Source organism: Myxocyprinus asiaticus, chromosome 4 (assembly GCF_019703515.2).
Source record: "Myxocyprinus asiaticus isolate MX2 ecotype Aquarium Trade chromosome 4, UBuf_Myxa_2, whole genome shotgun sequence".
Taxonomy (NCBI): Eukaryota; Metazoa; Chordata; class Actinopteri; order Cypriniformes; family Catostomidae; genus Myxocyprinus; species Myxocyprinus asiaticus.
The window spans coordinates 59777475-59791136 of NC_059347.1; the positions used below are offsets into that span (position 1 = coordinate 59777475).

General features: G+C 37.0%; 2 protein-coding genes across 2 annotated transcripts; one reads left to right on the forward strand and one right to left on the reverse strand.

The window, feature by feature from the left end:
- Positions 1-246: 246 nt before the first annotated feature.
- Positions 247-7540, reverse strand: LOC127440057 (thiosulfate:glutathione sulfurtransferase). The gene is made up of 4 exons (XM_051696439.1): positions 7199-7540; positions 5240-5362; positions 4827-4989; positions 247-498 (listed from the first exon to the last, which is right to left on the reverse strand). The coding sequence occupies exons 1-4, from the start codon at positions 7341-7343 to the stop codon at positions 444-446; spliced, it is 486 nt and encodes a 161-aa protein (XP_051552399.1). The 5' UTR covers positions 7344-7540; the 3' UTR covers positions 247-443.
- A 2546-nt stretch (positions 7541-10086) lies between these two features.
- LOC127440062 (cystatin-B-like) lies at positions 10087-13077 on the forward strand. The gene is made up of 3 exons (XM_051696443.1): positions 10087-10254; positions 12315-12416; positions 12624-13077. Exons 1-3 carry the CDS (start codon positions 10180-10182, stop codon positions 12750-12752), a joined length of 306 nt encoding a protein of 101 aa, XP_051552403.1. The 5' UTR covers positions 10087-10179; the 3' UTR covers positions 12753-13077.
- The last annotated feature ends 585 nt before the right edge of the window (positions 13078-13662 follow it).

Consider the following 13662-nt stretch of genomic DNA (forward strand, 5'->3'; position numbering starts at 1 on the left):
ATGATGTTCCTATAGCTCCAAGTGTTTAACAAATCATTGAGTTTGTTGGAAAAATGAATGTGTGACTAATAACTTATAGCCTATAACACATCTTCATCTTAATTTTAGATTGGTTCATTGCTATGGAATTTATGGTGACAAAGTCATCATCCGAAGAGTGTGGGTAGTAGAGGTGTGCCTATTTTTGGATAATATATTTCAATTGTCTGCACTTTGTTTTCATGGACTTAAGACAACCACACTGGATCATAAACAATGCAATATTTACTGCGCTTTTGCAAAAATATATAGAGACGACATATGAAATATTATGTATAACACATCTTTGGTTTGTGCTGTAATTTCAATACTTTTGTTGTTTGCATTCCTTCACTGAGCTGAAACAGGCTTAATGTTGCTGGATTGGTGAATTGTTGTGAAGTTTCAGCCTTGACCCTCGTTGCTTATTGAGCTTCACGCTGAAGCCACTCATTATATCCGCCAGCGTAATGACGAGCCCTGAGAGACACAAAAATAGACTCTGTAAAAACAAACATTTGTATAGAGATTGCACTTACAAAGAGCAACTTCTAGCTATGAAATATTGTAGTGCATAAGTAGAACAATTTATATTCACTGTAGAATGGTCCATGAATTTTTTTTATTTTATTAATTTCCTTGACATTTTTTCAAGCCTTGAAATCAAAATTTTAAAATGTTATGATATTGCCAGCTTCCAGCACTGACATGTCACGACATTGGTTCTCGTTTCCCACGTTCCATTGACAGCACGCCATTTCTAATATGTGGGATGAAAAATTAGATTTGAGAGCAGCAGTAGAGGGGAAGATTTTCTCTGAATAACAACTTAAATTTTGGTCAGTTCCTCACACAAAGCTGGGTTATTCTAAGAAATTGGTGCTGTTTCCATTTCAAAAGGGGATTTAAAATTAAAGTTCTTAAAGACAAAAATGTCTTTAAGTGTACACATTAATAAATTGCACTGTGCCATTTAAAAATATATATAATTTTTTTAATATATGTTGTGATATACTTTAGCTATACCTTTAAAAATGTAACAGACTTGCCCAGATTTACATTTCATTAGGAATTACTAGATCTTTCTCAAAGTGTTTTAAGAAAGAGAATTTATGCTGATATTTCTACAAACATCCCCTATTTAATTATCAGTTTAAATGTATCCATTAGTTAATCATCACAATTCTCTGTACAAAATCACAGTAACAGAGTTGACAATTTAAGACCATACCCTATTGACAAACCTAACAAAATATAAGATAAAGTGATAAAAACAGAGGAGAGACATGTAATTGTAGAATTCAGATTCTGAGAGGATGATGTCATTATGAAAAAATGTTTTATTATTATTATTATTATTTATGGGATTGTCCATTATTTTTATAAGGGGAGTTTTGATAGTAACAGGGATGACACTTAACTTGGGGACACAGCTTTTAGTCTAAAATATATATCATGTCCACTAAAACATAAAAATGTATATGGAGAGAATAAATACTAAGTATTAGCTTTTATATCCATGTAGGAAACACAGACCAGGGGACAGACCAAAAGGCATCCTCGTAAAGAAAACAAAAAACACTTAAAAATAAAGTTACTGGATCTTAGCTGATTTGTTAAAGGAATATTTTGTGTTCAATACAATTTCAGCTTAACTGACAGCAACTGTGGCATAATGTTGATCACCACAAAAATGATTTTGACTTCCATTGACGGTGCCTCACTGGAATACAAATTTTTACTTAGTACTCAATATTATGCCACAAATGCTGTTGATTGAGCTTAAATTGTATTGAAACTGGAATATTCCTTAAATAAAGTTGCCTATAAAAACACATTATAAGTTGGCATTAACTATTCATTGTTAAAGTAATTGTTTACACGTGTTAATGAAGGACACAAAAGGCACCAACTTTTTTTTTCTCCCCTTTGTTCCTCCCAATTTGGAATGCCCAATTCCCAATGTGCTTTTAAGTCCTCGTGGTTGCGTAGTGATTCGCCTCAGTCCGGGTGGCGGAGGATGAATCTCAGTTGCCTCCGCGTCTGAGACCGTCAATAGGCGCATCTTATCACGTGGCTTGTTGAGCATGTTGCCACGGAGACATAGCGCATGTGGAGGCTTCACCCCATCCACCGTGGCAACCACACCAACTCAACACGCGCCAGACCGAGAATGAACCACATTATAGCAATCACGAGGAGGTTACCCCATGTGACTCTACCCTCCCTAACAACCGGGCCAATTTGGTTGCTTAGGAGTGGCTGGAGTCACTTAGCACGCCCTGGGATTCGAGCTAGTGAACTAGCAAACTCCAGGGGTGGTAGCCAGCGTCTTTACCACTAAGCTACCCAGGCCCCCCAAAGGGGGAGATCAAAAATAAGAGAACAATTGAGGGTTCAGGAGCATGTTCATCATGTTCATGTTCACATATGTGCATGTGTGCTTGCAAACACAAAGGCCTCGGGCCTGCGTACGCACACATACACTCACATGTTCACCTACACACACAAACTCTTGAGTATTACATGCTTTCGTTTTCACAGAGATGAACTTTATCCTACCCTGAACTGCATCCAACATCCATTCATCCATCCAACATTACCACACACACACACGCACGTACACACACAAACACACACACCAGAACACAGTGACCAGTGACCACAGTGACCCCTCTCCAATAGAATCTTTCTTTTCAATAAGCATTGTGTGTTTCAAATGCAGAGCACACATTTGCAAGGCACATGCATAAAGCTATTGTCAGTCATGTGCATTAGGACACAAAACCACCAGGTGTTCATTGATTTGGTTTGTTGTTGATTAAAAAAATATAACAGAAATAGAATAAGAACAGTGTTGGTATTTTTGTTCCATTAAATGTTCTTTATATGACAGTGTTAATGTTTAAATAGGCTTAGGCCAGTTTATTTCGTCACAATGGTCAGATTTGACAAGGAACACTGCTTTGTGTTACTTTGTGCCCCTTTTTAGAAAATAAAAGCATTTCAAAATAAAATTCCTGTTTTTTGTGATCTTCCCCATTAATTTTCAATGGCCGGTCATCTTTGACCGGGAACACCACAATTCTATTGATTCTATTGGAGAAGGGTCACTTTGGGGCAAAGACAGTTCTGGTGTGTGTGTGTGGTAATGTTGGATGGATGAATGGATGTTGGATGCAGTTCAGCGTAGGATAAAGTTAATCTCTGTGAAAAAGAAAGCATGTAATACGCATGTATGAATTTGTGCGTGTATGTGAGTATGTGTGTTAATGCGTGCATGTGTGCGTGTGCGGGTGAGTGTTAGTGCGAATGTGTGTATGTGCGTGCACAGATCCGAGGCCTTTATGTTTGCAAGCACACATGCACATATGTGAACACGAACATGTAAGATTGAATGTAATACTCAGAGTTTGTGCGTATACGTATGTGTGCACGCGTGTGTGTGTGCGTGTTAGTGTGCATGTGTGTGTGTGTGTGTGTGTGTGTGCGTAAGCATGTGTGTATGTGCACGTGCACAGATCCGAGGTCTTTATGTTTGCAAGCACACATGCACATATTTAAACATGAACATGTAAGAAAGCATGTAATGCCCAAAAGAGCTTGTGCAGGTGCGTGCGCATGTGCGTGCGCGTGTGTGTGTGTGTGTGTGTGTGTGTTAGTGCACGTGTGTGTATGTGCGCGTGCACAGGTCTGAGGCCTTTATGTTGCAAGCACACATGCACATTTGTGGACATGAACATGATGAACATGCTCCTGAACATGAAATATTTCTCTTATTTTTGATCTCCCCCATTAATTTTCAATGGCCGGTCATTTTTGACCAGGAACACCACAAGTGTGACTTTGAGCCATTTTGTACAAAATAAAAGCATTTCAAAACAAACTTCCTGGTTAAACATTAAAGCACACTAGTGTGATGAATAGTACAGAATTTTTTCATATTTTATTTAATATTGCCAAAATTATCCACAAATAATGCTTTTTTTCACTCAAAAACTGAGGTGCATAAGCTCAGGTCAGTGAGGCCTACGATCAATAAGTTCCAAAAAGAAATACAAAACCTGTGCTAATTGAAAGAAAACAACTTGACAAAAAGATTGAATCCAATATTTGGTGATAATATGGCATAATGAGAGATTTTATAAGCAATTTTTAATAGGCTGGTCATTTTTGACCGGGAACATTACAAGAGTAACAAGGCGAAAATAAAATAAAAAATGTATTAAATTATAAAAAAGAAAAAAAATGGGAAGTTGTGATACCCTGTGTCAGTATGTTTTAGTCCAATATAATAACATTAACTAGCATTTTCAGGCAAAAGAAAATCCTCTTTGTGTCAAAATGACCGGAACACAACATGAGGGTAAACACAATGACCCAGCTATTGTATCGCTATCAACTAGTGCATAAGCCACATGGACTTCATTTATGGTGGGTTTATTTATTTATTTTGTCCTTTTAGGAACTTGGTCAGCCACTGGTCACTATGCACTTTCATTGTTTGGAAAAGAGTTGCATGAAGATTCTTTGCAAGTTCTCCTTTTGTGTTCCACGGAAAAAATAACAGCATACAATTTGTAACAACATGGGAGAGAGTAAATATTGAGTGAATTTTCATGTTTGGGTGAACTATTACTTTGGATTAAGAACAAAAGATGTGAATGGAAAGTCCCCCCAAAAATATACAGTACAAGGTTGCTTTGCTGTATTGCTCATTTGTAAGTAGCTTTAGGGAAAAAAAGCATCTGCTAAATGAGTAAATGTAAATAAATATACATTTAAATGTGTGTGTTTAGAATCCATACCTTGTGTAGCCAAGAGCCCATGCTGTCTTCAGTGCAGTGAGGCTGCGTCGCCCCCTTTGACAATATAGCACAAAGTCTGAGTCCTCTATTTGAGGCTTGGCAACCCCATAACGCTCTCTAAATTGATGTGGGCTCAGTCTGAGGGCCTGCTCCACCTCTGCCACTTCATAACAAAATATATTAGCAGTATTAGATAGTAAACCTGAAATCACATTGTGGGGAGCAGCCAACAGTCCGCTCGAGACAAACGGCTTAATAAACGCACTAAATAATGCCTTAATGAAAATGTTACAATGCAGAAAAGGTTTCTGTGATATTTAGATTTAGGGGATAGAAAATATCATTCGTTTTTTAGGGTTAGGATTAGGTTAGGGTTGTGTATGTGTGCAAAGAGATGTGCAAATGTGACTTACAAGGAATGTTGGTGGCTCCTGGGATGAAACCTCCTTCAAACTCATCTGGTTCACGCACATCGAAGAGCTGGACACGTCCAGTGGACAACATGTCCTTCAACTGCTCATACGTGATGACACCATCTGACAAACGCACACACAATGGGCAAGCTGAGATTAGAGTATTGATAACCAACTGCTGCTAAATTAATTTGATCAAGTTCAAGTTGTATGTCTGTTCTATTCTATCCAGTGACTTATAACTACATATAAAACCCGGCAAATCATTTTTGTGTATTGTAGAGGATATTTTTTAGGGACTTTCTCTGAGACCATACATACCACAGTTTTAAGTAGAGATGCACCGATATATCGGCCAAACAACAGTATCAGCCAATAAAATAAATTACCAGGCAACTGCTTAAAAACAGCAGATGATCAGGACCGATTATTTTCTTGTCTGTGTGTGAAAGAAATTGACTCACCTTAAAACCCGACACAGCAAGAAACATGACGAGTTTGTCAAAGCTAAAGCAGAGGCTTTTTTAGCTTCATCATTCACAATTTAGTTAATGTGAGTTAAGAACATTAAAAAAATTAAGAAATCTTACCAATTGTATGAGGAGCCTGACAGGAGGCTATTCAGAATTCAGTTAATTAGAAGTTAATAATGTGAGTGTTTTGTTTATAACTGAGATTTATTCTTATCCTATACAAGACATCAATTTTATAGGCTAGCAGGCCTATTAAATAGGGGAGACAGGGGCGACTGGGGTGATTTGGCACACTTTTCATTCTTTGTTGAATATCTCGCGGGGAACAAACATTAAGATACCCCAGTTAGGTAGAAATTAAAATCTAAGTTCTTAGGGGTTGGGGGGGAACAAACATTTTCAATGCCACCAAATATTTACTGATGTTAGTTAATTATTTTTTAAAGTTTGCAGACGACACCATGGTCATCGTCCTCATCCGCGACGGTGACGAGTCTGCATACAGACGGGAGGTTGAACAGCTGGCTGTCTGATGCGGTCACAACAACCTTGAGCTGAACACGCTCAAAACAGTGGAGATGATAGTGGACTTCAGGAGAAATGTGCTCAAAGTCCTCATGGTGGCGTAGTGACTCACCTCAATCCGGGTGGCGGAGGATGAATCTCAGTTGCCTCCGCGTCTGAGACCATCAATAGGCGCATCTTATCATGTGGCTTGTTGAGTGCATTACCGCGGAGACATAGTGCATGTGGAAGCTTCACGATATTCTCCACGGCATCCATGCACAACTCAGAGTGAGACCACATTATAGTAATCTCATGTGACTCTACCCTCCCTAGCAACTGGGCCAATTGGTTGCTTAGGAAGTCTGACTGGAGTCACTCAGCACACCCTGGATTCGAACTCGCGACGCCAGGTGTGGTAGTCAGTGTCAGTACTCGCTGAGCTACCCAGGCTCCGGACTTAATGCATTTTTTAAACTATTTTATAAATATATATTTTAAGTCAAAGAATAATCTTGGTGAGCCTGGGCCCACCCCGGCCCACCCTTGGCTACACCACTGTTAATTACAGAATTACCAGAAGCACAGGGTCTCAGAAGGATATGGGCCCTAAAATGTATTCTAGTCGTAATGTTTTAGGCAGATGGTGATTATGGGTGTAAAAGGGTGTTTAGTTTCGATTTATAATCAGTATATCCTCACATACCTGACCATTTCGAATTATGATGACATTCGGTAACATCCAGATTTTAAATATTTAATGCAAAATGTTTCATCTTATAAAGGTGTGAGATATGACCAAAGTCCATCGTTCATCAGATGATGCAACACTCAAAATCGACTTGTTCTCCTTTGACTACTGAGTCACTTCTGTACGTGCAGACCCGCATGTTACGTTTCATAATAGATGTTACATTCACCAGGTTCAGTAAATACATGGAACTTTCCTTTGTCGCATAAACAGTGAGTTGGGAGTGTTTACCTGTATTTTGAGGTTCATCGTGAGATGTTTCAGTCCACTTATCGCAGTTATCAGATCCACTGGTGCAGAAGTCCGAATTCTCCTCCGCTGTAACAGAATGCGATAATAGCGCCACTAGAGCGCACACACCTGGCAGCAGGTACATCACTTTATTTAGGAGTATCTTTTTACCTTAAAATAAATACTGTAAAGTACAGTCTATAAGTACAGGCAGAATAACAAAGTCTAACTTTAACAGGCCTATAACAGTGTATTGATTATAAGTTTAATATGACATTCTGTCTGAGGCTTGAACGGAACCGTTTTTATTGCATATTTCACAGATACCGCCCCAGATTACCACACATTAGGGAGATTATTACACAGATCAGATTGTCCGATAACTGTTTCCTATAATACATAAATAGGTTATTCCTCTATGGGGCGCATTTCGGCTCAAAAACCGAATCCTCCACTAAGTCGCATTCATATTCGATTTGCACGCTGAAAAGTGTAATCGTTTTAATCGTATAATTCAAATAATTAGTATGTGACATAAACATATAAATATGTCCTATGAATCTCTATACATTAAAAAAAAAACATTATCTAGTAATTAGAAACAACTTTGATTAGCCCACCGCTGATCACCGCTGAGAAAAGAAACAGGTACCATGTGACAACGCCGACTTTTTATTATTATTATTATTATTTTATTTTTTTTAGCTTTTCAATTGAAAATACACTGTAAAGATTGAATATTAAAGGAATATTCCGGGTTCAATACAAGTTCAGCTCAATCCTCAGCATTTGTGGCATAATGTTGATTACCACAAAAAAGCTTTTCACTGCCAAAAAAAAAAAAAAAAAAGCAAAAATCTGGTTTCCAGTGAAGCGCTTACCTTTTAAGTGAATGGGGCCTATCTATAGATGTTAAAATACTGTTTCAAAAGTATAGCTAAAAGACCATAGCCGTAACCAGCTATGAGGTCACTGAAGTCTGGACCTCTGTACATTGTTTCATATTAAAAAATAAAATTTGAAGCTATACAACTGAACAACACACTACAATTTTTATTGCCTTAAGTCCGTTCATATCCGACAAGTTCACGATACAGTGCAGCGCATTGAATCTTTAGTTCAATAATATTCAAAAAGTTTTTAAGATCATTAATCAGCTGTAAATTACTGTCCAGAGGTCTAGACCGCTGCTAAAGCAGCACATACACGGCGTCACATGGCACCTGTTACTTTTCTGAACACTTGTAAGGATGGACCAATCACAGTGGTTTATTAACACTTGATGAGAAATGATTGTATAGATGCTGCTGTGGTGGATTTCCATGCACAGGTACAAATTATTGCAATTTTCAGGATGATTTTTTATTCATTAATTATTATTTTTTTAATTATATCATTAATCTGCAGTAAATTACTGTCCAGAGGTCTAGACCACTGCTAAAACAGCACATACACGGCATCACGTGGCGCCTGTTACTTTTCTCAGCGCTGGTGTAACGGGAGCCAACTGGTATGCTAGAAGCTTTAGCCTTCAGCCTCCTCGTTAGCGTGCCCGCCTCCCATGCTGGCTGATTTTTGAAGGTCCAAAAATCACAGACAGTCAGCATATACGTCATTGATACAACTCCAGCTGTTATATTAATGTCTTCTAAAGCGATACGATCGCTTTTGGTGTGAAAAATATCAAAATTTAAGTATTTTTAACTATAATCCAACGCTTCAGTAGAGGGTGGAGTCCAAGCGGTCTCTCGTGTGATGTGTTCGCGTTGCCATGGATACAGAGGTAATCTCACACTCTCCACTCGGTTTAGACATCTAGGATAAGCACACAAACGCACCATTGTGAGTAAAGAAACTGACAGATCTAAACCAAAATCAACCAACCTACTGTACAGCGTTCCTCCTTCTCACTTGTAAACAGCGCTGCTCTTCTGGCTGTGACGCACGTGCATCAGTTCTCATGTGTTTCAAATGACAGTGCGATTAGGTCACACGCGCGTACCACTGCCGACCAGAAGCATGATTTAGAGTTTAAAAAAGTACTTACATATTTATCTTTTTCACACCAAAAGCAATCGTGTCGCTTTAGAAGACATTAATTTAACAGCTGGTGTCATATGGGTGAAGTTTATGCTGACTGTCTGTGATTTTTGGACTTTCAAATAAGAAATCACCATCTACTTGCATTTTAAGAAACTTCTGAGCTGAGATTTTTTTTTTTTTTTTTTTCTTCAAATGTGTTCTGGTGAAGAAAGAAAGTCAAACACACCTGGGATATCATGAGGGTGAGTAAATAATTAGATAATTGTCATTTTGGGGCGAACTATCACTTTAAACAACTTTACCACTCAAATGCTGTTTCTTTAAACCATCGTAGCGGTCACTAAGCCCCGCCTATTTTGATATCACGTTCATACTTATTGCCATTCTACCCACATACATTATTTCTAATATTACGTTTTAGCGGTTCTCTTTTTTCATTGGCTGTGAGAGACGGTGACGCTAAGGACGATCCCAATATCTCCTAGCCTACAGTAGTCATAAACGGGTAAATAATCGAGACACAAATTTATGAAAGCATAACCTCGGTCTTTATGAATGTATAACAATAAGCAGTTTTTGACTTTCGAAAATGTGCTTCGCCTCAGATTAAACTAAAACACTGGAAGGGGAGGGAAACATGAGTTACAAGAAATCGATGACATCATGATAAATAAATGTGTTAAACCTTTAAACTACGCTTTTATATATGATCATGATCTATTTTGGTCATATAACAATGTTTATAGTTTCAATTATTGTCTTATAGCTCCTCACGCTAATAACTCCCCCCTTTTTTTGTTGATAATATGGTACATTCCACTGATGGCTCACGGTCTTATGATCTTAGCCACAGAAATAGGGAAGTGTGGCATTTCTGAGAGTTGGACTGCCAGACAACACGTTTATTTTGTTACATTTAAATATTACACATTACAGCAATGTCAAAACATATGGTCGGGGGGACATGCGAGGTGAAGGACGCCACTCCAGAGGTGCAGAAGATCTGTGATGAGGTAAGAGACGGAAAGATTTGCTTTTGTTATTGTGGTGTCAGCTGATCTGTGAGTGCGCGTGATGGGCATTTAGTAATAAATGATGTGATAAATAAATAAATAATGTGGGATTGCTCTGATTCTTTCTGCTTATTTTGAAGCCAAGTCAAAGGTAATCAAATGCACAATAATGCAGCAGTCATTGCAGACAATGAGATGTTATTTCTGCGATCTCCAAAAGATAAAATAGTAAAAGAGATAGAAATAAGAACAATTTAAAACAAAGCTAAATATAGAAAAACTAAGCTAAGAAGTTACAGGCAGGAAGTTAGGTTAGCAATTAAAGAAAAAATGGCAGTATGTATAAATAATGGGGAAAATGGGGAAATTATAATGCCAAATAATGCATTTTTTTTTTTTTTTTTTTGTGTTTCACAATACGTCATGACTCACGAGACAACCGAGATGTCCCGCCCAAACACATTTAATGCTGATTTATTAGCATGAGTTATAGAGGTCGACCGATAGTGGATTTTGCCAATACGATAATTAAGGTGGTGGGAAAGGCTGATAAACGATTAATTGTCTGATAGTTTTTAAAATCGATTTATGGAATGTCACAAATATTTTTACTATTGCGGGCACAGAAAAACAGTCCAAAATGGATAAAATCCCAGATGCGGTTTATTGTTCAACCAAAATCCCTGTAATAACCAGTAAAAATATTTGGTGCATAAGGCAAGACTTAAGTATAAACAAATCATTTTGAAATGATGAAAAACACTGTCAGCAACTATTGTATAGATTGCATAGATTTTTGCCGATAACCGATAGTTCCAAAAAGCTACTATCGGTAAAACCGATATATCGGTCTACCTCTAATGAGTTATCACATGATGTTGTCAGTATTTGGGTGTTTCATTGTGTTTGTAAATAAACTAAACACTTTATCTTTTGAAAAATGATTTCTACTTTTCTTCTTTCACAAAGACAAATTATTTTACAATATAAAAATATATACATGTATGAATATCACAAGCTTCTGAAGAACATTTGCCGGTAATTTTGAACCCCAAAATAAAACAATTAATAAAAAATAAAAAAAATAAGTATGTTAAAATAGGGTGACCATATTCTGATTTTCCAAAAAGAGGACACCTTTTTTTTTCGCCAGAGGGGGATTGGAGGAGGGGTGGAATAATAGGGTTCAAATCAGTGTTACTATGAATGCAAACTTTAATACAGTAAAAAAGACACTCTATTAGCATAACATAAATATATATAAATAAATAAACATTTTCAACATTCTTTTGAATGTCCATGTACTAAAATAAAATATTTGATGCCATGAGTGTACCTTCATTTACTATTACTATTATTTTGAATGGCCATGGAAAATGAAGCAACGTGATGATAATTTTACCTGGTCGCAAAAAGTAGTCCGTTAATTTACCTGATGAACTTTAACCTTTTGCTGACCCTTTATGCTTGGCAGAGCTAATGTGTGCTTCTAAATCACTTACACCTTTATTAGCAACTGACACATAAGTGCCAGCTTTACATGTCATACATTCTGCTTCCCATGGATCTCGACCTGGACGAAAGCATGGGAATTTTTTGTGCAAATCTTCTGTAAATTTGCACTTTCGTTTGGGCATTGTTTCCACTCAGCTGTCATTTGCTGCTACTGTCAAGCAACTGTTTGATGCCGAACACAACCGCGCTTTGCGGCAGGAATTTGGCCAATAGTTGCTGCAAGCCTCTTATAATCGACCAATTGGTGTGCGAGAAGGCGGGACTTACAAAGAGGGGTTAAAGCAATGCAAATATGCGTGCACACACAATGAAGTATTAGACCAGATGCACATCATAATGCAACTAAAGCCGAATCCCGGACATTTTCCCAAATTTAGAAATCCCGGCCGGACGCTTTTTCAAGGTCCGAAAAAGAGGACATGTCTGGGGAAAAAGAGGACGTATGGTCACCCTAGTTAAAATTATATTTTGCTTTAAGGATGATTTAAATGTTTTGCATTATTTCCATTTTGCATCAAACATCAAATGTGCATCTGTTAATTTAGGTGAAGCCACAAGCAGAAGAAAAAGCTGGAAAGATGTTTGATGTTTTCACTGCCAAGTCTTTCACCACACAGGTTGTGGCAGGGACAAACTATTTTATTAAGGTAAACTCTGCCAAGCTTACCTTTATTAAGTTACAACATGAATACTGCTTGTACTGTATAAACTACTGCATCTGTTTGCTGAAAGTGTAACATTCTATAGTGTGTGTGTGTGTGTGTGTGTGTGTGTGTGTGTGTGTGTGTGTGTGTGTGTGTGTGTGTGTGTGTGTTAAACTTCAGAGTAATTTCATTCTTTGTTTATTTTTTTAGGTCCAAGTCGGAGGGGATGAATTCATTCATCTGAAAGTTCATAAATCTCTCCCTCACAGTGGAGGAAAACTAGAGCTGAGTGGAATTCAGACCTCTAAAGCGCACCATGACCCCATTGGATTTTTCTAATCAAACACAGAAATAATCCATCTTATCTTCTAATGGTTTCTCACATTCTCTCTCACCCTAAACAAGTTACTCAGCGATTAATGTTACAGCATTTTTATTCAAATCTACATCATTAAAGCAAAGCCAATATTCAGCCATTCCAGTGCCTGTATATTTGAATTTTATATGATCCACACAGCATGCCATGGTTTTCCTCACTGCAATAAAAATATAAATAAATGTATTGTGATGAAATAATTACTCATAGATATTCCTCATCATTCCAAATCTGTTTTTATAAAAGAAAATGCTACTTTTAAAATAAAGGGAAATTTCATATTTAAAATTATGTCTTTGTTTTATTTACATCCTTTGAAAGAATATAACATAAATATTTTTCAAAACACAAATTGTTGTATATGATGGCTCACAGTTACATTTAGAAGGTATAACTGTAATAATCAATACAAATCTTAATTCTTAAGTCGAGCATTTTCTACTTATTTATATATTTAATGTAGATAGTATCTCTTCAGATCCATTTGTGAGATTGACTTTATGAGTTGGAAATGTTTGGTAAATGTTTTAGAAGTCCATACATGGAAATATCCTGCAGACAAGTAGTCACACTGTATGTAGTCAGTTATTAAGTACAGTTCTGTATAAACTTATGCTAAAATTTTGTTTAAACTTAAGGTTAAATGGGTTATGCTGAAGGTTTCTGTTAAATGATTAAAGTTAGCTTTGTAGACAAATATTGAATGTGCCTATATATTAATTTCTTTACAAAAAAGACATTTACGTTAGCTCAAATATAATAATATTTCGACCATTACATACTTCCATTTGTGTTTTTTCATAGTTTGATTACTATTATCATTCTAAAGTGTGGAAAATAATAGTAATAAAGAGTAAGTAGGTGTGTTTAAAT

What these genes read in the sequence shown, in the direction of transcription:
- LOC127440057 (XM_051696439.1), bottom strand. Translation starts at nt 7,343, where the DNA reads ATGTACCTGCTGCCAGGTGTGTGCGCTCTAGTGGCGCTATTATCGCAT. An exon ending in AGGAGCCACCAACATTCCTT is followed by an intron (nt 4,990 to 5,239) that starts GTAAGTCACATT and finishes TTTGTTATGAAG; the next exon opens with TGGCAGAGGTGGAGCAGGCC. An exon ending in TGGGCTCTTGGCTACACAAG is followed by an intron (nt 499 to 4,826) that starts GTATGGATTCTA and finishes TGTGTCTCTCAG; the next exon opens with GGCTCGTCATTACGCTGGCG.
- LOC127440062 (XM_051696443.1), top strand. Translation starts at nt 10,180, where the DNA reads ATGTCAAAACATATGGTCGGGGGGACATGCGAGGTGAAGGACGCCACT. An exon ending in TGCAGAAGATCTGTGATGAG is followed by an intron (nt 10,255 to 12,314) that starts GTAAGAGACGGA and finishes CTGTTAATTTAG; the next exon opens with GTGAAGCCACAAGCAGAAGA. An exon ending in GGACAAACTATTTTATTAAG is followed by an intron (nt 12,417 to 12,623) that starts GTAAACTCTGCC and finishes TTATTTTTTTAG; the next exon opens with GTCCAAGTCGGAGGGGATGA.